A 26,847-nucleotide genomic window follows, 5' to 3' on the forward strand; every position below is an offset into this window, starting at 1 on the left:
AGAGCTACTCAAAAAATCTTAACTAAGCCACTTAACTTGCTGTTGAAAAAGTATATATCTCAAAAAAATACGAACAATCCTTGACACATTATGTACTTGCTTTTCTCTGTCAAGATGCACTGTTCCAAAGATAAGATTTAAGAGGTGAACACAAAGAGACACAAGAAGAGCCGATACACTAATTTCTAGGCATACAGGGACAATTTCTTATTTCACAGGAACTAGTCCTGAACATAAAATCTTTCAAGGTCAAAAGGCCACGCAGAGGACATCAATGGTTCTCTCGCCTCATCTCCTCACGCCTCTCTAACCTCATCTATACTCTCTTCTAAGGCTAAAGGTCACATGAGCTTAACCAGAAAAGGAGCTAGCAGAGCCAACTGACTCATACTGCTAGACCCTATCTTTTCTCTGCCACCAGAGCAAGATTTTCCAAGAAGATGCAACGGAAGCTAGGGAGAGCTGAATCAATCATGGGTCTCAGACCCTCAAGAACCAGCCACAACATCTGTAGGACTGAAAGAAGAGCTGTAAGGAGAAAAATAAGGGATGTAGAAGAAGACAGAAAGCACCTGCTTACCTCCTGAGTGAATCTTCTTCAGAGCTTTCCTCAGGCATATCCTGATGTAAGGCCTCCTGTGATACAGTTCCAGTTCTGCTGGACTGGGTGTAAATTCTTTCCCAGTGGCCTGTTTCCTGGTTGAAGGCCACCCCCACAGTCCTCTCCTCCTGCGGACTAGCAGAGCTGCTCAACTCCAGCCTGCTGGAGCTGGGCGTTTGGCCCTCAGTCCGCTCGAGAGGTGGCAACTGGCTGCCACTCGATGGCATGCCCTCAAAGGTACTGGAGACCTGCCAGGATGAGCTGGCCTCGCCAGAGTAGTTAGGTGTGGTTCTTTCCCAGCGCAGGGTATCGTTGTTGAAGGTCAGGAGATTGTGGCAAGCACGGCAGTGATTCAGGTGGCCACGGGATAGGTTAGAGTTGTTCTCACTGCTGTGTGGGGTGGGCTGGTGGGAAGGGCCTGGCCTCTCAGATTCAATGTTATTGTTGAGCATTTCCTGGGCCTGTTGGGCCTGGGGGGCTTCCCCATTCAGGCTTTGGTCCAGCTCCTGAAGCCGGTCATATTCCAAAAAGAAGCGTCTCAGGTCACATGGAAGCTCATGGCGAATGCTGCCCGAGTTGCTTTGGCTGGAGCCACTCCCTCCATCCGACTCAGCTGCCAACCCAGAAGCTGGAAAACCCCTCCCTTCTGTGGCTGAAGTGTACACAGATGCTTGAGAGCCACCTTCCTGCTGCCTTAGCACAGACAGCAAACTCACCGAAGAGGCACTGGTCCTGGGTGGGGGCATGGATTCCGCCTCTGGGCGGGAGTTCAGACTGAGCACTGTCCGGGTCCACTCAGATCCTGTCAGCCCGGGAGCTATTTCTCGGTGATACCTAGAAGGGTGGCTAGACAAAGGGCCTCCCAAAGAGCGACGGGTGGGACCCAGACTGAGGTTGCGGAGCGTGTTGCCCGCAGTGCTGCTCTGGACTGTACTGAAGGCAGACGGCCGGTTCAGGAGGCCCTGGTCCTGCTGCGTTGATGAGGCCTGCTCCGGGGGATGGAAGGGCTCGGTCTGTACAAAAGAAAAGGAAGGGATAGTAGCCCTGGCAGAAGCAGGGGGGACACTGTCCTGGTGTGGCAAGAGGGAAGGAACTCGAGTGCCAGAGCAGCGGCTGCAAAGGCACAGGATCCCAAGGTGCTGGCAGCACTCAGCTGTGGGGTAACTGACCCGCTGTCGGAGCCTGATGTAAGCGGAAGTCCTGGGGCGCTCCGTGGAGGGCTGAGGGGGAGGCGGTGGGGGTGAGGGGGTAGCAGAATCTTGCACTGTGCTTTGCTCTCCCACCTGGATGCCAGAGGAGCGAGAGGACAGCATGTGCAGGAAATTGTGGAGGAGAGGCGTCCGGCGAACTGGCTGTGACTGCAGAAGGGCACGCTGACGGTAGTGGGATAATTCTGTTCCGTCTATGGGGATCTCTGGTTCATCATCACCCTGCAAAGTGGACCAAGGTGGAGTGGAGGCAAAGCAAAGCAGTTAGGTAGAACCTCCAGGTAAGTCAAAAAACACTATTGATAATCATCCAAGGAAAACCTTCATAGATAGGCAACAACTCTACCTCTGAAGCATGGAGAACTGGCTTCATTCAGATTCAGAATCATCGCATGGTTATTAAGTTATTCACTTCCAATTAGCAACGTTTCTGAATGAGTACAGCTGACAAACCAATTCTCTCACAAAAGGCGCATCCGTAACACAGAGGCAGACAACACGTTAAACAACTAGAGGCACATGAAAGACAATCAACACTGCCTGGGTACTTCCAGTGAAGCGATCACTCAGGGGTTTCGGAACTGACGCCCTTGTCACAATTACAGCTATAACTATGAATATACAGTCTGAAGATGATTTTGAATCTTGGCTGGAGAGAAACACTTTGGCATTGAAAATTAAAGTCCAATATAATCAGAGTTACAGTACTAGTTTAAAAAATAACCCACATTTACATGGAGCTGGAACTGCTTACTGACTTACCTGCTGATTAGAGGGGTTAACAATTGCTGTGAGTAAGTAGTGTCCAAGAGGATCAAATCTCACCAGACTGAAAACAGAAGAGACAGAGACATGCATAGAGACTATGTTAACTGAGAAGAGGCCACGTGTTCAAATTTACAGTGACTATTAACCGCTAATGTTGAATTCACTCTAGAGATTTTCAAAACTTTCAAAGAGATTAAAATAATAAGGCTAGATACTTCTTGTTATATCCTCACACTTACCAGAATAAGGGAATTTGTATACAAAAATAATTTCAAAAAACACCTAGTCTTCCACCCCAGGAACCGCTACATCAAGCACATACTTGCTCATATCTAAGAGTTCATCATAATCATAAAGCATAAACTGCTCTCATACTCGTCCACAAGTTCAGTTCTTCCCTCATGGCAGCTACACCGGCAAGAGGCATGAGTTCTGGTGACAAGGAACAGTCTCAGCATCAAGTAACATAGCTGAATCTATAAGCTAGCCTAGAGTAGCTTATATCCAACTCTATTACCAAAAGGAACAAAGGAAAGCAATGCATCAACTTTAATTCAGGCAATGTGTGTTTTGATCTTGAAGGTTAAATAAATATCAACTGGCATATCTGATGCATACTTACGTCTCCCTCTTCCAGTTTGATAAACACAGATAACCAGGGATGAGCAATTATCCATCTAGCTACCCACCACCTGAACACCTTTCAGATTTCTCAAAAAAAGGGCTCTCTTCCAAACCCAGATAGCTTTGAACCTACAAAAGATTCTAAAGACCCCAATCTTCAGAGACCAGAAGAAGAAGCCAATAATGAACAGCTAAAATGAACAAAATGAACTGCTTCCCAGCTGACTGGCCAGCTCCTTAAAAAGTAGGAGCTGCAGGGGTAAGAACCTGCCCTGAGCAGGGATAAAAATCTGTCTCATGAGTGTAAAGTTCTCTGCCATGCTAATACTATGCCAGGTATCACTGGTGGGCAGAGGACTCACCGGACCCGTTCCATCTCACTAGCTGTCTTCACCACAGCAAAGGGCTCCCGTCGACTCCAGTCCCAAAAGTGGATCTCATTGGCAGTGGCAATCAGAAGAAGCTGAGCCGTAGGGTGGAAAGCCAGAGAGGCAATGGCATTGTTGCTATCTGTGAACCAGCTTTCACTGCCACCCTATGAATGAACCAATCCCAAATATTCTCAGGTTACAAGCTGCCAGCAAAATGGGATGTCAATCTCAAGAAAGGTCCTTATTTAAGGTAAAATAACTACATCAGGGCCAACTTTAAATGTCCTCTGTCAAACAATGTAGAAAATCAATAATCAAGCAGTGTCACCAATTTATCAGAAAAATATCACTATCTGCTCACTTCTCTAAGTCTTCTACAAGCCACAGGCAATGAACGTCAGCACAGTTCTTGTTTATGAAGCCTGGGAAAACTCAAGCTTGGTGCATGACATGGTGCATAACAACCCACTAGCCATTCTCTAGGACAAGGAGCACATTGCTTTAACGATCATGATCAGAGCACAGTATAATCCTTGCTATATAATATGACAAAAATCCATCTTGAACATATCTTATAGAGCATGAGCAGATGGAAGAACAGTTAATAGGCTGCTCATTGTGAAATGGAGGCCTATGGGCAAGGCTTGCTGTCAGTTAAGTGGGCAATGACTACCACTTACTTGGATGCAGTACTAAAAACCTGGCTAATCTCTCCTCCAGAGTTAAGAACCCAATGGTAAACAAGCCTCTTCATTTAGAACACTGAAGAAAAAGAAATACTTACATGTAAATCCCAAATCCTAACCTCCCCATCCAGGCAGCCAGAAGCAATCAGGCCTGAGATGGTAGGATGGAAAGTGACACACCACGGAGTGCGGCGGTGTCCGATCAAAGAATGGACACACTTGCCAGTCTTCACCTCCGTAATATAGATGTTATGGTTCACATGGGTGGAGGCCAAGAGAGTCCTAGGGAATCCAAGGGGACAAGTCAGTATGAAGCATGTGAGAGGATAACAAACTACCAGCTTTGGACAACACAGGAAACTGGTACTATTCCCCATCCCAGCATGAAAAGAAAACCACGCCTCAGGCATTACAAACAGAAATCCTCTAATGTTTAAAAGCTTCTGAATTCTCCACACTGCCCCCAAATGACATATACCCCCTTTGGTGACTACTTTTTCTAGATGGGAAACTACTGCACCAGTGGCCTATATCACACAAGCAAAGGATGGTTATTGAAAAACTTTCTAAGTTTTCACCCTCAATGTTTGTAGTTTTCTTCAGTTATTCCCATTATTTTTAGTTAGAACTGTTCCTCTATGTTCTTTCCATTTCTGATACACTTTCAAAGTTCTAATCATACAGTGCTTCCAAGAGCCTTTGGGGATTTGACTTGCAAGATCAAGTTAGGTCAAATATACAGAAAGCAATGGTATCACAAGTCTTAAGTTATAGATAAATACTAGTTACCTGTCTGGGCTGAAAGCCAGTAAGAAGGTAGAACGTGGACTATCTGGCAGTTCTACTCTCTGGGAAACAAACAAAAAAAGGTTAAAACACATTATTTATGATTCTATGGCCCACTCTATCTCAAAAGTACATGAACATGTCTAGTATTCTCAGTGTAAGTTTAAAAACTGGACATACGATCAAACTAAAAAATTGAGGAAGTTAAATCTAAATTACCTTTAGGAAAAACCTCTAACTCTAAAAAAGATATTTCTAGCCTATAAATTCGTCCAAATGTGCTTTTTAAAAAACCTCCCTAAGTTAGACAGCTTATCTAGTCTCCTACACAAAATAAATTACACCCCAGCTCTATGTTATCAACCCAAGGGCCCAATCTACTGTCATTTCTACAAACCCTACATCAGAAATAACCGTTCTTCTTACCTTGCCCTCCCATTTCATCCACCGGGTCTTATCTTCCACCAGCTCCTGCAGAAGCCGCTGAGCTCCAAAGGCCCGAGTGCCCCTTTCTCGCCCCCAGAGTATGCGGACAGCATTCTTCTCTGGAACAACCTTCATAGTGCTCAGTAGCCACTGTCACACCAGACACAGGAAGAGAAGGAGCAAGTAACAGCTCCACACGCCGAAGCAGCTAAAATGAGGCCATTCAGGTCCTTGTAAGTTGTCTTCATGGAAATCTAAGGTATGAATGTGAATGTCAAAGAACAGGTATCCTGCAATTGGAGAAGCTTCCCATTGCAAATACAATTCCAGCGCAAAGAAGGAAGTATGCTTTTCACATTTAATGATGCTTTCTCAGAAAAGCCCCTTTTCCCAGAACTTTTCTTCCAAAAATATTCTTCCTTAAATTCCTCCTATATCCTCCATAGCTTAGCCTTTTATGCAAAGAACAGACCATTCTCTAAAGCAGCTATTGTATTATTATTTTATCAGGCAGAAAGAATTTTTGATACTAAAATAAAGATCTAATAACCTGTCACAAATAAAACACAACACAAGCCCTGCTGTTGTGTGCCACACTGCTTCCCTCATCGCTGGCACCCCTCCTTACCACTTGGGTAGACTTCAAACTAAAGGACAAGAAACAGATTTTAAGAGGTTATTATTAGAGGTATGGTTCTTATGTAGCAGCTTCCATCCTATCTCCTACCTAAAAGCAAGTGCATAAGGACTGCTCTGAAGTATCTTTCTCACTTTCTTTTCCTCTTCTCTGCTAAAGTTCCAGAGTAGAGAATAAAGGAGAAGAGAATACAGATTTTCAGTTCCTTTTCCTTAACCAACACAACACCTAAGGGCATAAAATTGTCATAATAAAAATTCAACTAAAATGTCAACTAACAACAAAATATACATATGTGCAAAAAGTACATTGTGGCTCCTCTATGCAATGGAATATGCAGCCCAATAAAATGGCATTTCAAAAGAACCTATATTATTCGTTGCAGCAGTCTCTTCAATTCTATTATAAAAAATTTCAAAAGTACAGAATAGTTTTTAAAACAATAGAATAAACATACACTATTCACCACTCAGACTCAAGAATTGTTAGCCCTGTCTTATGTAGCTCAGTGAATTGAGCACTGGCCTGTGGACCAAAAAAGGTCACAGATTTGATTCCCAGTCAGGGCACATGCTGGGTTGTGGGCCAGGTCCTCAGTTGGGGCATGCAAGGGGCAACCCATGGGTGTTTCCCTCACAAATCAATGTTTCTCTCCTCTTTCTCCCTCTCTAAAAAAATAAATAAAGTCTTAAAAAATTATTCACACTTTGTTAAATTTGCTCTATCCATATCCATGAATAGAGATATGGCAATGTATGTGTTGTTGTTTGTTTATTTTTCATTTTTGTCTGAACCATTTCAGTAGGCATCAACACACTCTAACCCTATATACCCTACTATGCATCTCCTAGGAATAAGGACATTTAGCTTCATAAGCAAGCCAAATACTGGATTGGCCAAAAAGTTCGTTTAGCTTTTTCCATACGATGGCTCTAGCAATGTTTAGTTGTCTTTAACTTCATTCAAAACTATTTAATTATTTGTTTGTTTGTTTGTTTTTAGAGATGGGGAAGAGAGGGAGAAAAAGACGAGAAACATCAATGTGCTAGTGATATATCAATTGGTTGCTTCTTGCATATTGCCAACTGGGGACCTGGCCCACACCCCAGCATGTGCCCTGACTGGGAATGGAACAAGCAATCTTTTGGTTCGCAGGCCAGTGTTCAATCCACTGAGCCACAACAGCCAGGACAAAACAATGTTGTTAGATTGTATTGTGACAGCTGGCATATCAGCATGCCTCTTAAAAAAAAACATCAAAATTGGTGAATTTTTGTGCAGCCATTTTAATATTAAAAATGGAAGAAGATAGGCAACACCTTTAGCATATTATGCTTTATTATTTCAAGAAAGATAAAAACCACTGAAATGCAAAAATGATTTGTGCAGTATACAGAGAAGGCATAGTGACTGATTGAAATGTGTCAAAAGTCATTTATAAAGTTTCTTGGTATCAGGTATTTCCTGATATTTTGGCCAAATATTTCTTTGCTGTGGGGCTGTCTTACACATTGGAAGATGTTCAGCAAAACCCCTGGCCTCTACCCACTAGAAGCCAAGGGCAGGAGACAGCTGAAATACTCAAATTATCCAAATCAATAAAGTTATTGGTGAAAATGAAAAAATGTGTCTGTCTTTTATTATACTGAAAAAAACTAAACAGACTTTTTGGTTAACCCAATATTCTTATCACACCAATTACATAATACTTGGTCCTCATTCAAATTTCCCCAACTGTCCAAAAATAGGTCTCTAATAAGTTGGCATTGTTTTAAATTCTAGAATTAAATCAAGACTCAAGCAAAAAAAAAAAACTGGATACCATGTGTCTTTAGTCTCTTTTATTCTAGAATGGCCTTAAGTTTTGTTTTGGTTGGTTTATTTGTTTATTTATTTACAACGCAAGCTTTTTAAAAAGACAGGAATAGTAGACTTGCAGAATGTCTGACATTCTAGTTTTGCTTCATTGTTTCTTCACAGTGCCATTTAGCTTGTCTTTTTATCCCTTATATTTCCTGTAAACAGAAGGTTAGGTCTAAAACACTGATTAGATTTAGGTTAAGTGTTTTTTGGAAAGAATGCTTCACGGGTGATGCTACCTATTACCTCCTAATGCAATATATCAGGTGACACATTTTCAGACTGTCCCACTTGGTCGAACTTGATAACTTATGTGATCACTTGGTAAAACATGATCACTTGTTGAATCCGTGGCAGCTAGAGAGAGCTCTCTCTATAAAGTTATATTTTTCCCTTTGCAATTAGTAATCATGTGGTAACATTTGGTACCACATGAATATTCTGTTCCTCCTTTGCTTACTGGTTTAGCAGTCACTGATGCTTCTTTCTTGAACTGTTTCATTTGGGGGCAGAAAAATGTTAGATTTCCTAATGTCATCACTGTTTTACAATAATTAGCTTGCATTCTGGAAAGAACTATCCCTTAATAACTGAAGAAGGGTAAATACCTAATTTTTTGCCTTTAATTACTACTTCAGTCTTATTGTTTTTAATAGCAAAAGCTGGGGACAACTCGAATATCCATCTAAAAAGGACTATATGACTAATCTATATAAGGAATGCTCTTTCAGTGCTGACAACAAGAGATTCCCCAAAATACATTGTTAAGAGAGGGAAAAATCAAGGTACAGAACAATGTATGTAGTAATGCTACCTTTTTAAAAACTTTTTTTGTAAACTTACTTTTTAAATTTTATTTATTTTTAGAGAGAGGGGAAGGGAAGGAAAGAGAGAGGGAGAGAAACATCCTTGATCGGCTGCACCCCTCTTGTATGCACCCCGACTAGGGACTAAACCACAACCCAGGCATGTGTCCTGACCGGGAATAAAATCCGTGACCTTTAGCTTTGCAGGACAATGCCCAACTGAGCCACACCAGTCAGGGCAGTAACACTACCTTTTGAACAAGAGGAGAGCTCTATGGCATACCACTCTGAACTCGCTGAATCTGGTCTGAACAAGGGAAGAAATTTAACAGTCACTTATTAGAGACTGAGGGACAAAATGAATAGAGAGTGAGAGAGATGGAAGGAAGACATTCATCTTGCTTGTTTACTTTATGTCATTTTTTATTTTTTAAATGTATTACCTATTAAAAAATTTTTTGAAATATTTAATGATGTGAAAAAATCAGATATGAAATTACATACACAATATGATCCCCATTTTAATTTTGTTAGAGATTTTATTTATTTATTTTTAGAGCGGGAAGGGAGGGAGAAAGAGAGAGAGAGAAAGAGAGAGAGAGAGAGACATCAATGTGTGGCTGCTGGGGGCCATGGCCTGCAACCCAGGCATGTGCCCTGACTGGGAATCGAACCTGCGACACTTTGGTTCTCAGCCCGCGCTCAATCCACTGAGCTATGCCACCCAGGGCTCCCATTTTAATTAAAAAAAAATTTTTGGAGCTCTGGCTGGTATGGCTCAGTGGACTGAGTGCCAGCCTGTAAACCAAAGCATCACCAGTTCAATTCCCAGTCAGGGCACATACCTGGGTTGCAGGCCAGGTTTCCTGTTGGGGTCGTGTGAGAGGCAACCAGACATTGATGTTTCTCTCCCTTTCTCTCTTCCTCCTTTCCCCCTTCCTCTAAAAATAAATAAATATTTTTTAAAAAATTAAAAAATTAATAAAAGCTCTTGGAGAATAATAATACAAAAGAAATATAAGCAAATAATGACCATGGTTATCTTTGGATTGGTGAGAACTCAGGTGATTTAATGATTAGAAATGACAGTGTTCTTTTTACTTTTTAAATTTAAGAAGTAATAAGTGCTCATTGTAAATAGTCAAACAAACTGGCTCTTTACATTTCGAGAAAGGCTGCAATGTAAAAAGTACACAACTAGATGCATCCAAATACAGACAAAAACAAAAATGTTTATAGCCTGTGCTGAAGGAGCATCACCCTGAAATATTAAAATGTAAAAAATCAGAACGATTCTGTGGACAGACACAACTCCAAGTTCCTAGTTACACACAGCACACAGTTCCCTGAAGAGTGACAAAAGAACAAACTCTAGCCTGTATCCTCATGATATAGCTATCATCCCTCATTAGTATATGATGTAAATATGTACCCACTGAAAATGTCAACATGCTGTCATAAACCAAGGATGAACGAACTAGAAGGAGACAATCTCCTTGATGATCCTGACAACTCATTTAAAACCAAAAGTCTAAAAGTGAAACTGCCTCGCAGAATAATTACTAACCAGAAAGATGTAGAAATACAGTTCACATTTGTTCACCTTCAGCCTTTACTGAGTCTAATTCTTTTTGAGCCTATAATTCTTTAACCTAATACAGAGAATTTCAAAAGAAATTCGTTTTTTTTAAAGATTTATTTTATTTATTTTTCAAGAGAGGGGAAAGGAGGAAGAAATAGAGGGAGTGAAACAATCATTTTGTTGCCTCTCGCATGCCCCCAACTGGGGACCTGGCCTACAACCCAGGCATGTGCCCTGATGGGGAATCAAACCCGTGACCCCTCAGTTCATAGACAGGTGCTCAACTCACCTAGCTACACCAGCCAGGACCAGAAGAAATTAGAGTTTTAAGGGTCCCCTGAATATTAGCACAGCATAAAAGTGCTTCCAAATAAATACATTTAAACTACTTATAATTTGATAACATGTGAAAACAGCAGCAGTCTAATTCCTAAAGAAGAAAAAAGCTGACCTCTGACCTGATGTAATTCAAGAGGGAGAAGAAAATATAGGTCACAAACACCATATGATTCAGAAAACTGTGATGCAGCCTAGACTTACTACAGGTATCAGAAGAAAGAGGAAAGAGCTGCTATAAACACTGTTTATCAAGAAAACTAAAACTAAACCAGGATTACCAGAGAGAGCTTGTCTATCAATTCCCAGGGACCTAAACACACTGAAAGTTCAAACAAGATAAAGTCTGACAGATGCCAAAAAGTCAAAGGGACTAAAACAATTGCAGTTTTACTTTTGTCTGAAGAAAAATATTTGCTTGTGTTTCTTTAAAAGGATAAGGTACTTCTTCCCTGATACACTCTTCAGAGCCACAAGAGAAGAGTGTTTACTTAGTTCTCTATAAAGAACAAAAGGAGCTAAATCAAACTGAAGTCAGACTAACTGTAACTTAGGAGGAAGTGCCAGTCAAATGTTTTTTTCATTCTTCTTTTTAAAAAGGAGGAAGAAACAAAGTTTCCCAATCTGTCCCTTAAACCAGACTGAAACAAAGGGTACCAAGAAGAGTCTTTGTGAAGCCCTTACACAGCCCCAGTATCAACTCTCGATCACCAAAAGCCTCATGCAAGGAGAACCAGGAGGACACAACTGGGATATATAGGGTGGGGCAAAAGTAGGTTAACAATTGTTCACATGGAAAATAATACAATTAATGAATAATAATACAAGGATAAACTCTGTGTTTTGTGTACTCACAGCTGTAAACCTACTTTTGCCCCACCCCTGCACACATAACATAAATGCCATGCCAAGATTCTATCCCACTTCCACCCTGCCCCTGCCCATGACTGATTATTTAATTAGGCTAGGAAGATAATCCACCTTTAGACTTTCTTCTCTGCTTAATTCCAGGACATAATTATATTGGGTTGGCCAAAAAATCCATATGGTTTCATTTTCACCAATAACTTTATTGATTTCGATATCTTGCGTCTGTCAGCTATCTCCCTTATGGTACAACGTTGACTGATCTCAATTAATGTCTCAATTTGATCACTATCAACTTCAACTGGTCACCTCAACCATGGAGCATCATCCAGAGAGAAATCTCCAGCATGAAACGTCACAGCACCTTTTCTATACATTGCACAAATCTTTTGTGTGTGCGTTTCAATGAATTTTACCTTTCTTAAAATAATAAAGCATAATATGCCAAAAATATTGTGCATTTTCTTCCTTCAATATTAAAATGGCTATATAAAAATTCAGCAGTTTTTATGTTTTTTTTAAATGCACACTGGTATGCCAGCTGTCACAATACAATCTAACAAAATTGTTTCGAATGAAGTTAAAGACTTCATTTGAAGTCTAAGTGCTACTAGAGCCATGTTACAGAAAAAAACTAATTTTTTGGCTAACCCAATGTTTACTATTATAATAAAAAATCACCTAACGAGTATGCCACAACCAGGTGGAAAATAAAAGTTGGATTTATAGTTTCTTCTTGTAATGTGATCATCTTATGCCAGCAGTTTTGCGCCACCTTCTAGCTATATGACTTGGGGCAAATGATGACTTCTTTGAGACTTAGTTTCCTCCTGCATAAAACAGGAATCGCAATATCTGCTTTATCAGATTGTGTGAGGCTCCATCAAAAAGAAGGTGGAGCTGTTAATTGTTGTCATTAGTATTCAGTCCTCTTTGGGGCTCACTATGGTTTCCCTAACCAAAGGATAAAACTCCAGAGGCAGGATGTACCACAAATTCCTAAGAATAGCAGATTTCAAAGAAACATTTCAAAGGTTGTTACCAGACAACAAAATAAACTGTACTCCAGAAAATAATTTACATGACAAAATAATCAAATGACATCTGGATAACCTGCACATAAGTAAATTAAAAAAACAGAATCAGGCCCTGACCAGGTTACTCAGTTGTTAGAATGTCAGCCCAATATGCCAAGGCTGTGGGTTCGATCTCTGGTTGGGGAATATGCAAGAAGTGACCAACAGGTGTAAGTGGAACAACAAATCAATGTTTCTGTTTCTCTCCCCCGCTATTCTTCCCCCCTCCCTCCCTCTCTCTCCCTCTCTCTCTTTCTCTCTCTCAAATAAATAAAAATTAAAACAAACAAAGAGCCAACAACTTGGAGCTGTATCTGCAATCTGGCTAATAATTCAGACCCCAAATCTTCCCTTCCAGCAGCATTCCAGGGTATGAATCAGAAAACTATTAGACCTGGAAGGGAGTTCATGGAGTGCAATTGACTCATTTATCAGAGTAACTGCATCTCTCCCCACTTCTGGTTTCCTCCTCCACACACTGTTTCTCTCCTATTTCATGTACTAGTCTCTCATGAACTAGGCCCTCAGTCAATGTTTCACTGCCTTACAATATCAATTGGAAATCTGTTTGCTTTACATTTTTAATGTTCATTTCCACAAAAGTGAAAAAAATCAAGTGATGCTGATTAAAAAAAATAAAAATCCCACTCCTTCCTTTACACAAATTTGTTTACATAGTTTTGGGGGGAAAAAAGGGGGGACTTCAAAACCTTTGACCAAAAATCACTTTAAATTTGATGAAGTACCAATTGAAACTAGATCATAAATTCAGCTACTATGTCTTTATCCTATAAAATTACAAACTCCATCAAAGTAAGAAAAATCACCTGCCAGAGAATAGATGCCACAGTAAATTTACTTTTCTCCAGCAACTAGGATAGAATATAAATCTTAAAATATATAATTAACAGAGAATGTGATTGTGCTTTACTCTGTCGAATCTGTGCATACACTTTTGTCAAACATGAAATATGACCCAAATATACCTGTAGACATAAAAACAAAATGTCCAAACCTGTAGGGAATTTTTATGAGTTTATTTGAGCCAAACTGACAATAATTGTTGGGAAGCAAAAATCTCAATGAATTGAGAAAATGCACCCAAAATGGCAGTTTGTACATTAGAATAAAAGGAGGAGATATAAGTGGGCAGTTACATGAAATTCATCAGTGGCTGCTTAAGGGGATAGTAAAAAAGCAAAACTGGGAAATCTGACTGGATAAGGAGCAAAACAAAGACACACATACTTCTTTTACATGGGTGGATACAGGATATAGTTAACATTTACAGCACAAAGAGTGGTATTTGGTGACCAAGATACAATGAGGGGTTCTGTAGTCTTTCAATCTGCTTTAGTGGGTGTGCCACCCTAAGAGGTCAGAAAAGGGGAATTACTCTGACATTCCAAAGGTATGTTATCTTAGATCCAAAAGGACAAAAGACAGGCTCACTTGGGGAAATAAGATTGACCCTGTCAAGGAATTAACAGGCCTAGGACATGACTATCCACCATGATCCACTTTTAGTTACGAATTTTTATGTTCAGACCATTCCCGGTTACTTTTGGTCTCTGTGTTTGCAGGGTTTGGTATGCTGGCTTCCCTGAGTTTGGCAGGTTTAGTATGTGGCCCCTTTTCATCCACATACCTGAGGGGGAAAAAAGGAGTCCTCTTGCATAGTCTCATGCTGACCCTTTCCCACCCACATGGCAGACCAAGGCTAATGACCTCCCTGTATTGCCAGAGTTTGTCCCAAATCAGTATTCTCCCTAACTAACTTAGTTTACCTGCCTGTGATAGATCCTCTCCAAAGACAGCAGCCACCAGTTCCTTCCTACCTTACATCCATGATGCTCCATCCATTGAGAGATGATAACATCTCTTCCCTTGAATCTGGGCTGACCTTATGACCTGTTTTTTGACCACAGAATGGAGCAGAAGCAATGATGTGCCAGTTCCAGGCCTGGCAGCTTCTACTTTCACTCTTGGAAACCAACCACCAAGCTGTAAAGAAATTCAGTATGTCCTGCAGGAGTCCTGGACCAAGTAGAAAGGCCCTGGATGATATAATATCCCTTGGAGCCCTGGCTGGCATGGCTCAGTGGATTAAGTGCCAGCCTGTGAACTAAAAGATCACTGGTTCAATTCCTGTTCAGGGCACATGCCTATGTTGCAGGCCAGGTCCACTACTTGGGGGTGTAGGAGGCAACCAATCAATGTATTTCTCACATACTGATGTTTCACTCCCTCTCTTTTTCTTTCCCTTCCCCTCTCTCTAAAAATAAATAAGTAAAATCTTTAAAACTAAAAAGATACCACTTGGAGAGACAGAGGCCATGTGGAAGACTATCAAGGTGCCAGACAAATGATTTGAAACCCTACTGAACCCTTTAACGCAACCCAGCCACTAGACAAAGGAGTGACTCCAACAAATCACACGCTGGGCAGAAAAACCATCTAGTTCTGCCCAAATTCCTAACCCTGGAATGTAGGATTGTGAAAAATAATAAATCATTACTGTTTTAGGCCACAAACTTTGAGGTGATATGATACTGTGATTTGTAATAAGAAGTACATATTTGGTCTTCTTCCCCATTTCAGGTGCAGAGCTCTGAAAACCCTTAGAATCCTATGTGAAAGGAGCGTCTTTTGTGGTTCCTAAGGAGCCCCTTTGAGTTTATGCTAATAAGGTGCCCCTAGATAACTTCAGGATGGAACTGGTCACCAGGAGTAAGAGATTAGAGGGCTGAACTTCCAGATCCACCCACTGACCTCTGGGAAAGGGAGAAGGCCTACAGATGAAGCTCTGTAAAAAGTCTTGAACAAGATCTGATGAGTTTCCAGGTTTGGGAACACATTCTGATACCAGAAGGGTGATACACCCCAATTCCATGAGGACAGAAACTCCTGCACTGGGGACCCTTCTGGAGCTTGTCCTATGTATCTTTTCATCTAGCTGTTTATCGTCACTACAGTAAACTTAAGGAAAACTTTAGAATTACTTAAGGAAAATCAAACTAACTGTTTGAGTTCTGTGAGCTGTTCTATCAAATTAATCAAACCCAGAGGGTTGTGGGACCCTCACAACTATCACCAATCAGAAGCACAAGTAACAACTTGAAATTTCAACTGGCATGGGAAGAGGGGGTGTTTGTAGTTTTATGGGACTGAGCCTGTAAACCTGTGGGGATCTCATACTATCTCCAGGTGCATAACTACAGCAAAATAAAAAAGAATATAAAAATCATTTTTTAAAAAGTCAGAATTACAGTATACAATATCCGAAATGAAGAATAAAATAGAAGGAAACACCAGTAGGTTGGATGAAGCAGAGGATAGAATCAGTGAGTTGGAAAACAAGGTAGAAGAAAACACCCAATCAGAGCAGCAAAAAGAAAAAAGAATTTTTAAAATATAAGGACAGTTTAAGGGAAATCTGTGACAACATGAGGCATAACAACATATGCATCACAGGAGTACCTACGATGCTCCCATGAAGAACAGAGAGAGAGAACAGGGATTGTGAAACTATCTAAAGAAACAATGACTGAAAATGTCCCTAATTTGGTGAAGGAAAATGACACACAAGTTCAGGAAGCAGCATCCCAAACAAGATCATACACCTAAAACCTATATAATTTTATTAACCAATGTCCTCCCAATACATGAGACTTTTTAAAAAATCAATGAAAACGAGAAAAAAAAGACTATGAATATGTATTCATATCCAGTTATGAGAAAAAAACAAAACAAAGACCAAACTCTCATAAACATCTATATTTTAAAAAACGTAGTCAGTTATGAAGTAGTGTTAATGAGTTCAAAATTATAAATTCAATTTCTACAAGTCAGATAGCTCTAAAAAGAAAAAATACATACCTCACCCTGGTCAGGTGGCTCAGATGGTTGTAGAGCTGCCCCATATAAGAAAAGGCTGAGGGTTCAATCCCTGGTCAGGGCCTGTACAGGAGGCAACTGACCAGTATTTCTCTCCTACATCAATGTTTCTCTCTTTCTCTCTCTCCCCCTTCATCTTTCTCTAAAATCAATTTTTTTAAAAATCCTCAGGTAAGAATTAAAAAACAATACATATCTCAGAAATGGTAGCAATACTTTTTTACCCTTGTATGTGAAACACAGAATACTTACAACAAAGTACAAAGGAAGTGAATATATTCTGAGAGTAGGGATGGGAATGGCGTGGGAAATTATTCTAAAATTTTAGAATGCCAGATTTAAGGGTAAAGATAAGACTAAGACGTAAGAAGCTCCAAGAACTAATTTTTGACCAGAGTTGCATATATTCCTGGACAAATTCTCTTGCTGAATTTCAAGTTTTCCTCCATGTATGAACTGAAAGTAGTAATACCTTCCTTCTATCCTAACAGAATAATGTCCTCTGAGTGTCTCAGAAGAAATGGGAGCTCGAAAAATTCAAAGCAGGATTACTATTGCACTTATTTTTTTTAAGATTTTTATTTATTTTTAGAAAGAGGGGAAGGGAGGGAGAAAGAGAGGGGGAGAAACATCGATGTATGAGAGATACATGGATCAGTTGCCTCCCTCAGGCCCCCACCTGGGACCTGATCAGTAACCCAGGCATGTGCCCTGACTGGAATTGACCCAACAACCCTTTGGTTCACAGGCCATTGCTCAATCCACTGAGCCACACCAGCCACGGCTATTACTGTACTTTTTAAAGTAAAAACCAAGTTAGAAACCAACAACCGGAGCGAACAATAAATGGGATGTGTGGCGCCTACAGTTAGTTCTGACAAAGAGGCTATGACACAGAATCAGAGAGTATCTTACAAATTGAAAGCATGTAATTTGATAGAATCAAAATCAACACAAACCAATATTATACAAAGTCCCTTTTACAAAAAAGCAAAACCCAGAAATACAACACTTGTATACAGAGCCTGTACCCTCTACTGCATTTATGTTCAGAATTACAAACACTCTAAAACACAAGTGGTCTCTCCATCCAAAAAGTCAGGCTAAGAGGTAATAATGAATCCAGTATCTGATACAAAGATTGTCAGCCCAAATTTACCAAGAGATAAGTAAGCAATGTAATCTCTTTTGTGTTCTCATATCCACTACCACCCCCAACTTTTTTTACATACAAACTCAGAATAAGGAAGAACTCTTACACAGTGTATCACAAGTAGTCTAACAACTTTACAAAATGCCTTGAGGATGCAAAACTAAATAAATTCTAATTACTATTATTATAATAAAGCAGAGGAAAAAGCACCAACTTTTCTGCTACAGGCTTTGCTTACTAAGGCTTTCTAAAGTAACTTACGATGATGTAACCTAACATCCAAAACACAGGAAAGTTTGTGCTCAAAAACTAGAAAAAGAAAGACATACATCCCAAATTTGAGACCACTAATCTCCCTTACCTTGGATGAATGAAGAAAAAAGAAATGACATTTTATCTGCAAACTACTCTGGAGGAAACAGTGTGATGAGAACACAAGAACCCCTGAAACTCAAGGAAAAACAAGGAGGAAACCACTGAACCCAAAGGAAAGTAGAGCTCAAGTTTTGGGTCCCAAGCTATCATATAAAATCAAGACCAGGAAGGCTACCCTTAAGTGCACAATACTGGCAAGAGATTGTCTAATAGTAAGCAAAAAAAAAAAAAAAGTAGCGTTTGAAAAAAAAATTTATTTGAAAAGAGGTAGCTTTTGATGAAAGAAATTTCAGAGGCATAAGCTGTTTAACCCCAGAAATGGGAACTGACCCCAGCTGACTCAGGCAATCGGGCCTAATGACTTTTGCAACAACATACCTTTCATCCACCAATAGTACTGAGGTTGAAGTGGAGCCAAAACACAAAGGATCACCTCTTTCTGTTTTCTACAGTCTTGAGGTGAAAAAGAACCCAGCTCTCCTCCCTGAAGCACCCACACTGCCCCCAACCATTCTTGGAAACCCCGGGAGCCATACACAGCAACAGTATTGTAAAAAGCTGAGAACATTTACCTAGGAATCTTCATAAGCCCCAGGACAGATGAGATACTCACCAGGCAAATAAAAATAAAACCTGGAAAAGGCTAAGAAATTCATCTAGGTTCATAAGATGGGTCAATCGCCAAAGCAGGATTTGAATTCAGGCTTTTCCTTCAGATACCATCAGCGCTTGACTCCCAGTCCTTGGCTCAGCAGATACTGTGTTCAGTGTTCTGCAATGTTAGAGTCAGCCCAGGTCAGGTTCTTGGCTGACCAGAATAGGGAAAGTAAAAATTTCCCTGAAGGCTTCAGAAAAAGAAGTCAAATTATTAAGTACAGAGCTTTTATGCTACAAGGTCCAGATGCCCCTCCACCTTGCCAATCACATTTCTCAGCCAATCAAAATAAGAGACTGGATTTAAGCTCCTAGTCACTTTAAGCTCTGATTGGAAGCTGGATTCCATTTCCCCGGATAAAAAACACTTAAGAGCAAGGGAAAGGATGCAAAATCAATGACAGACAGCCAAGTGTTTACTGAACATCTACTATGTACTCAGCACTATTGTAGACACTGAGGATACCACAGTAAACAAGACCATTCCTGCCCTCAAGAAGCAAGATTATTTATGTAATTATGTGATTAAAAATTGGTGGTACTTTCAAGTACTGATAAATACTAGGAAGAAAATATGGAAACTAATGGTTTGAAGGGAGCAGATTAAAGAGTAAAACCAATAATTTAGAATTACTTCCTATTTTTTGTGAATATGTGCCTGAGGAAATATGAATAACCCAGGAGAAAGTTTAAAATATTTTCATACAAATTAATACAATAAATACAATCCAACATTACTCCCTATTTTAAAATAATTACATACAAAACTAAATTTGAAATAGCATTCAAAGAAAGTATCCTTTGTATACTTATATGTATACTTGTATCCTAAGTATACTTATAGGAAAGTATCCTATAAGTACATGACAGAAACATCCCAACACTTATCCAATTATCAACAACTGATAAAGTTAAGTGGCAGAACATAACACATTTTTAAATACTTGTAACATTCATTGAACATTTGCTACTCACTTGCAGTGTTAAGCACTTTCCCACACAATGTATCATTTATTTCTCACAATGACATGCAAAGATAGGTACTGTCATTATCCCCATTTCACAAACCACAAAACTGAGGCTTAGACAAGTTAAATGATTTGCCCACATGGAAGAGTTTAAAAATCAAATCAGTTGCCAAAGTGCATGCTCCAACCACCTCACCACGGTGCTTCTATTAAATAGGCATTAAACCTCAGATACAGAAAAAAGAAACTTTTTCATGTCCCAACACCTAGAAGGTCATAATTATAAAGAGCTGATTCAGGAGACAAAGGTAATGAATAAATCCGAATGAATCAGAGTCAGAACACAATGACTCATGATATAACCTCAGGCAAATTCCATGTTACTCCTGCCTCAACCTACCTATCTCTAAGGGAGCTAACTTCACCAGAGCTAACCATACTTGCCTCCTAGTGGATTTTGAGTATTAATATATGTTAACATATACACAAATCATGAGATGAGAGAAACAGGCAAAACCACAGTGCTATTATTGCTTTGCAGTGTTATTATTGATGCCAGAGCTAAGCACCAGAAATCAAGGTAAATAAGTTATGTACACAAAGAATGTAGGCTGGTGTAGCTCCATGGATTGAGTGTTGGTCTACAAACTGAAAGGTCACTGGTTCAATTCCCAGTCAGGGCACAGGCCTGAGTTGTGGGCCAGGTCCCTAGGTGTGTGCATGCAGGAGGCAACCAGCTGATGTTTCTCTTACACATCAATGTTTCTTTCTCCCTCCCTCCCCTCTCTCTAAAAATAAATAAACAAAAACCTTAAAAAATGAAGAATGTAGGGTTTGAGCCCTGACCAATGTGGCTCAGTTGGCTAGGCACCATCTTGTGGGTAATGGGTCTAGTTCCTGGTCAAAGCACATGACTGCCAGGACAAAAAAAAATTTTTTCACACAAAAATATGTACACAAATGTACACAGAAGCTTTATTCAAAATAGCTAAGAACTGGAAAAAAAACTCAATGTTCCTCAATGAGCAAATGAGTAAACAAACTGTGGTGCATCCAAACCTTGAAATATCACTCAGCAATTAAAAACAAATGAACTACTGGCACTCTCCCTCCTAGGAGCATACCCACACCTGAGCATGCCCACACCTTTCTTCCCTGTCAGGTGTACACCACCTAAACTCTAAGGGTCCCCACGAGACTAGCAACCAGGACAGCAATGGGCAGTGGATGCTGGTCTGGCAGTTCGTCCTGGGCTAACCCCCGACCCTGTCGCCAGGCCCCCTTTCCTCTGACTTTCCAGTGAGCCAAAGCAGCCCCGCCCAGGATCTCTCCTATCATTTCTTCTACTATAGCCCCTTCCTTGTTTCACTGTCTCCGTCTTTAATAAATGTACTCTCAAAATCAAAAAAAGGAACTATCGATATGTGCCGCTTGGGTGAGTCTCCAGGGAATTTTGCTGAGTGAAAAAGGCCAATCCAAAAAGTTACTTACTATATGATTCTATTTACATAACATTCTTGAAATAAAAAAGGGAGACAGATCAGTGACTGCCAGGGATTCCAGATAGGACTGGGGTAGGGGGAGGTAAGCCATATTCCCAGTGGATATTTTTCCTTGACTCTCTGCACAAAGCTTTATTGCAACTTCATCCACCACACTGTAATATCTTCATGATTTGGGGGTGGGGGTGGCTATAAAAAGGCATCAGGAGAGTAGTCTGTGGTGATGTTCTGTATCTAGACTTGTATCTTGACTGTATCAATGGCAATACCTCAGTTGTGATAGTGTACTACAGATTCATAAAATGTTACTACTGGGGAAACTGGGTAAAGGGCACACAGGATCTTTCTCTCTCACTTCCCGGCAGCTGTCTGTAAATCTACAATTATCTCAAAGGCAAAATTTTAATTTTTTTAAAAAAAGGTAATACATGCTCCTTATAATAAGTAAAACAACAGTCTATGGTATATCTCCCTCCCAACCTCTCCCATTTTCACCATCTTGAGATAAACATGCAATTCACTGCTCATATAAATATGCATGCATGTAACAGTTCTTGTTTCCTTTATCAAAATGGGAACACATATACTACATATTACCCTGCAGCCTAAGCTCTTCATTTATTATCACTATGTTATAGACAGCTAAAAAAAAATCTTTGAGCATCAAGCAAGATGAGAAGCATAGAGTATTTTCTGACGGGGCAAATCAAATGTTTATGATGCTAATGTCAATAGCTGAGTCAGCAGCATTCAGTCAGAGTAAAAGAGAGACTATGTAATATAGAAGTAACATTCTAAAGAGATCTGCAAAAAAATAAAAACAAGGCCCTCAACAGCTATTCTAGGATCCCATCCCCCGCCCCATGACTCGTCCATGAAACTATCCTGTGGGCTCACACAAGGAAGAAATGCTAAATGATTTCTTTTTAGTACAAAATTGCAAGAGGAGATAATACTCCCACATACTCAAGCCACAGCAAACAAACTTCTGTGAAAATATATTCCTCCTTCAAGCAAAATGTATTATTGATCATTGTTAAAACATCCATTTGTAATAACAGCTGCCACCACTATTAAGTGCAAGATCTCTAAATGCCCCTCCTACCCTACTCCAATTTAACATACAAACCTGGCCCAATGTGAAATTACTTACCCATGATCAAACAGCCAGTAAGTGGTAAAGTTGGAGTTCAAAACTATAAAACTAGTGGTTTTTCTACTTTACCAGGTTTTTCTGTATTATTCCATGCCAACAGAAAAGAGTCAATAAACTTAACAAGTATATTTAGGTAGAAGCAATTTTCTAAATATGTCTACTGACTTTGACTAATTTTTTCCCCATGTATCATATTTGGCAGCGGGGGCAGGGGATGTGAGACAGGGGTCAATGGCTATACGCTGTGCCAAACACTATGGTAAGTGACAAAGTCAAAGATGGGGGGGGCAACCAAGCAAAATTTAAACAAACAGCAAAGGCCTTCAACTTTTAGTCTGGTGGGGATACAATATATTATAACTCTAACTACCATACTGAAATGTGGCAAGTGTTACATCCTTAAGGAAGTACAAAAGTACTATGGGTTTGAAGAATCCGACTATCCTTCCAAAAGCAAATGATAACCTCTCACACTAGCTTCCTTACAATTGTTTCTCATTTCAATTTTGCTGATATTCTTTTTAATTTTTTTAATCCTCAACCAAGGTTATGTTTCTTGATTTTAGAGAGAGAGGAAGGGGAAGAGAAAGAGAGAAAAAGAACATCAATGTGAAAGAGAAACATCAATCGGTTGCCTCCAGTACTCGCCCCAACTGCGGAATGAACCTAGATATGTGCCCTGACTGGGAATTGAACCCAAACCTTTCCATATACCGAACAATGCTCCAAACAACTAAGCCATCTGGCCAGGACACTTTTAATTTATTGATTGATTTTAAGGGGGGGTGGGTGAGGGAGACAGAGGGAGGGAGAGAGAAGGGCAGTGGGATGAGGAGGAAGAGACAAACATCAATTTGTTACTCCACCCATTCATGCATTCATTGGTTGATTCTTGAATGTGCCCTGACCTGGGATTGAGCTTGCAACCTTGATGTATTGGAACAGTGCTCTAACCAACATAGCTACCCAGCAGGGCTCTGCTCTGATATTCTACAATGACTCATTTCCCTCCTTGATCCCTGGGCAAAAGGCTATAATCTCCTTCTAAACAAAACACTTCCCTGGACATGCTCAATAAGTATGAGCGAAAGCTTGCCAGCTCAAAACAGGGTAAGGCTCCTTCTCCAAAAATAATACTGTGATTTTTTTTTTTTTTGAAATTTTGGCAATGAAGTTAAGGTATTTTTAACATTTGGTCAAAATCATGGATGTACAGAATTAAAAGTGACTCAGACATCATTTAGAACATAGGATATTAAAAAGTTAAATTCACCTGTCCATTGTTACAAGACTAAGTAAGGGCAGCTCTGAGACAAAAGACCAGGTCTCTCAACTCACTGTATGGGGTTCCTTTCCAAAGCTGCTTCTTTCAAAATCCAATGAAAATAAGCTTAATGAAATTCAAGTTTTCTCATTTCATCAAAGATAGATGCATCCATGAAGAAATAATCATGCACAATTTAAAGACCAACTTTAAAGTGCAGTTTAAAGAGCAACTTTATCAAAAACAAACATGCTAAGCTCCCACCAGGGTACAGAGGGAGGTTCCTATCCTTGATACAGCAGGAACTCTTCAGGCATCTGGGAACTATTCTAGGATCCCTCCCTAAATAGGGATCCTAAATAGGGAGGGATATGTCAATACACTAAAAAATTGCCATCGACATCATCATCTTAGCAATAGCTAGTATTTGGGGGGTATCTACCATAAGCCTGGCACTTTACATGTTATTTCTGACCCTTACCACTCTTCAAAGACAGGTGTTATCACCCCATTGTATATTTGTGTGCACTAGGTTTAAAGAAGTCTTCCCAAATCCCACAGCTACCCAGGGGTGGGACTAAAAATCCAACTTTCAAGTCCATGCTCTTTTCCCACTATTCTACTTTCCCTAAGGGCAGAATAACTGCACTTGCATACGTGGCTGTGACATTAAGTTGCTTCAAACTTTGACACAATTTCTTGATTGGCAGTTATATAATTCAGCCATTTGTTTTCAACATTTAGGTTGTTTTAATTAATTTTCTTTCATGATTCCTCAGTGGTTTTCCAGGCTTTCTTTATTTTTTTTATCTTTAAGAAGCAAACCCCTTTTTTCCAAATGAAATATTATGTGAAAACACTAAAACATAAAACAGATCAAAATTGAGCTGCTCTGATTTAAGTAAAGTGTTAAGACAAAAGCTCTTCCTTCCTCTCACAGCCATCCCTGAGCATCTCCAAAAAACACTAGCTTGAAACACAAGACTGCATATTCCATCTCAGATTTGCCATTGACCATTTATATAAGCTTTAGCAAGAAAAGGTTTTACTTTTTCTGGTCCTTTACAAGAGATACCACCATCCACTTTACAAGTCTGTAATGAATATTACATGGAGGAACAAATATAAAATTCCCAAGACACAGTAATGCGGTATTACTCAAAAGTTAGCTCCCCTCTCTTTTATCCTGCAGAGATAACAGTTGTTGCCAATTCAAGAAAGCTCCATACAGTCCCTGGTGGGGTACCTCAGCTGGTTAGGGTGTTGTCCCAATACACCACAGTTATGGGTTTGATCCCTGGTCAGGGCTCATACAAGAAGTAACCAAATGAATGCATAAGTAAGTGGGGGGAAAACTGATGTTGTTTCTCTCTCTCTCCCCTCCCCCTTCCTCTCTCTCTCTAAAATCAATAAGCTGGGAACTTAACATTGACTTTAATGAATACTTTTATGTTCATGTTCTGCAACAGAATCTAATGTTCATTTGCCCATCTTTTGGGCTTCTCTTTCTCCAGGCACCACAAACCAAAAATACGTTTATGTTGTGTGCAGGTTCATCTAAGTAATTTTAACCTCACACATCCCAAACTAGTAATAAAGAACCTATTACCTTAATCTGTTATTGGCAATGTGTTCCTATTTCTACATATATAACAGAGCCCAAATTAATTTCTATAAGGAGTCTGAGTCTGAATCTAATCCCAGCCAACAATTTTCAAATCACATACTCTACAGAGGCCACAGACATTGGCTTTGATCCCCATGTTGTAGAAAGAAAATCATAACAAAAACACATCATACAAAAAATAAAATAAAAATTAAAAATTCATCAGATAGCCATGACAACTCATTTATGATAAAGAACACATTCCTCAGCATAAGATTCAGACTGTCAATCACCTATTTTACCAGAAGACCTTGAGCAATTCACCTACTCGCTATTGATTATTTCTTCGTAAGGAAAATGAAAATATATTCATTAAAATGCCAGAAATACTGTTTTGATTAACTATCACACAACTGCGTTCTGGGGTTACCAGGGACTTCAGCAAGTCATCTTTGTTATCTCCCTCCTTTCTAATTAAGTCCAAACCTAAATCATCCTCGAAAGATAGTTACTAACTCTTAGGGGAAGATAATTTCACAACCTCCCTTGGTAACATTCCAGCATCTTGCAGTCAGGAAGTTCTTTCTAATTTGTAAGCTATATCCCTTCTGTTGCAATTAAAACATATTCCCTCTTGTCTTGTCCTCTATGGAAAGAGAACATCTGCTTAACAGCACCTGAACAATATCTCTTCAAGACATTATAAAGTATAGGGAGCCCATTTCAAACAGCTTCATGTAAATGCAACATGTCTTTAAATGGGTCACCTCAGACAAAGGACATGATTAAGTCTTAAATTCCCAGCTCCATCACTGACTTGCTCTGAAGATGATGCAGATGTTGTGCCTCAATTATACCATCAGTAAAATGCAAATAATAAAGCCAGTATGTTAGGGTAACACAGTTCCTCAAAAAATTAAACATACAGGAAAAGATTCTCAATCCCAATCTAAACCCAGCCAACAACTTTCAAATCACACACACTCTATGGCCCTGCGATTCCACTCATAAGCACATATCCAAAACAACTGAAAACAAGAACATGTACACACATCTCACACACACAGTAGCACTACTGACAAACCCAAAAGGTGAAAACGGTCCAAATGTTCAATGGCTGAATGGATAAACACATTATGGTATATACATACACAAATGGTTATATGTATATTATACTATTCCCTTATATCTAAAACAGGTCAATCCATAAAAACAGAATGCAGATTGCTGGTTTCCCGGGGCTGGTGGAAAGGAGGAATGAAAAGAAGCTGCTTATTTTGAAAAGAGGTTTTACTTTGGAGTGTTGAAACTAAATAGAGAAGGCAGTTACACAACACTGTGAATATACTAAATGTCACTTAATTATTCACTTCAAAATGGCTAATTTTGTGTTACATCAATAATTTTTTAAAGAATGCTAGAAGAACTAACAAGGAAGATATGCATAAAATGCCTAGCCCTTCCCAGGAAAGTCATGATATAAAATTCCAGGTAGAATGGTAGCCAAATGTTTAATGTTATTTCGATATAGCCAACTAAACTCTGAGCAAAGAATATGTAAATGGCAAACAAAATAGAAACCAAAATTAAGACTAGAGTCACAATTATACAGTATCCTATATGGAAATAAGAGTCATT

The 26,847-nt window shown here is 39.6% G+C and overlaps 1 protein-coding gene across 10 annotated transcripts in view; it reads right to left on the reverse strand.

Moving 5' to 3' along the window:
* Positions 1 to 26,847, reverse strand: part of AMBRA1 (autophagy and beclin 1 regulator 1) — a 181,368-nt gene that overhangs the window by 143,394 nt on the left and 11,127 nt on the right. For 6 of the 10 annotated variants that reach the window (XR_004903973.1, XM_028516108.2, XM_028516112.2 and 3 more), the window contains exons 2-7: positions 5,471 to 5,724; positions 5,048 to 5,106; positions 4,357 to 4,540; positions 3,564 to 3,736; positions 2,572 to 2,638; positions 581 to 2,031 (exon numbers count right to left, since the gene is read on the reverse strand). Coding sequence is in view for 9 of the 10 variants with exons in the window: in XM_028516108.2 (XP_028371909.1) it covers positions 581 to 2,031; positions 2,572 to 2,638; positions 3,564 to 3,736; positions 4,357 to 4,540; positions 5,048 to 5,106; positions 5,471 to 5,605 (2,069 nt within the window). In the remaining variant the exon portion in view is untranslated. The remainder of the gene's footprint in view (positions 1 to 580; positions 2,032 to 2,571; positions 2,639 to 3,563; positions 3,737 to 4,356; positions 4,541 to 5,047; positions 5,107 to 5,470; positions 5,725 to 26,847) is intronic. The other 4 variants (XM_028516115.1, XM_028516113.2, XM_036029329.1 and 1 more) reach the window with 2 other exon arrangements.

This window comes from Phyllostomus discolor, chromosome 6, assembly GCF_004126475.2.
Source record: "Phyllostomus discolor isolate MPI-MPIP mPhyDis1 chromosome 6, mPhyDis1.pri.v3, whole genome shotgun sequence".
Classification (NCBI taxonomy): domain Eukaryota; kingdom Metazoa; phylum Chordata; class Mammalia; order Chiroptera; family Phyllostomidae; genus Phyllostomus; species Phyllostomus discolor.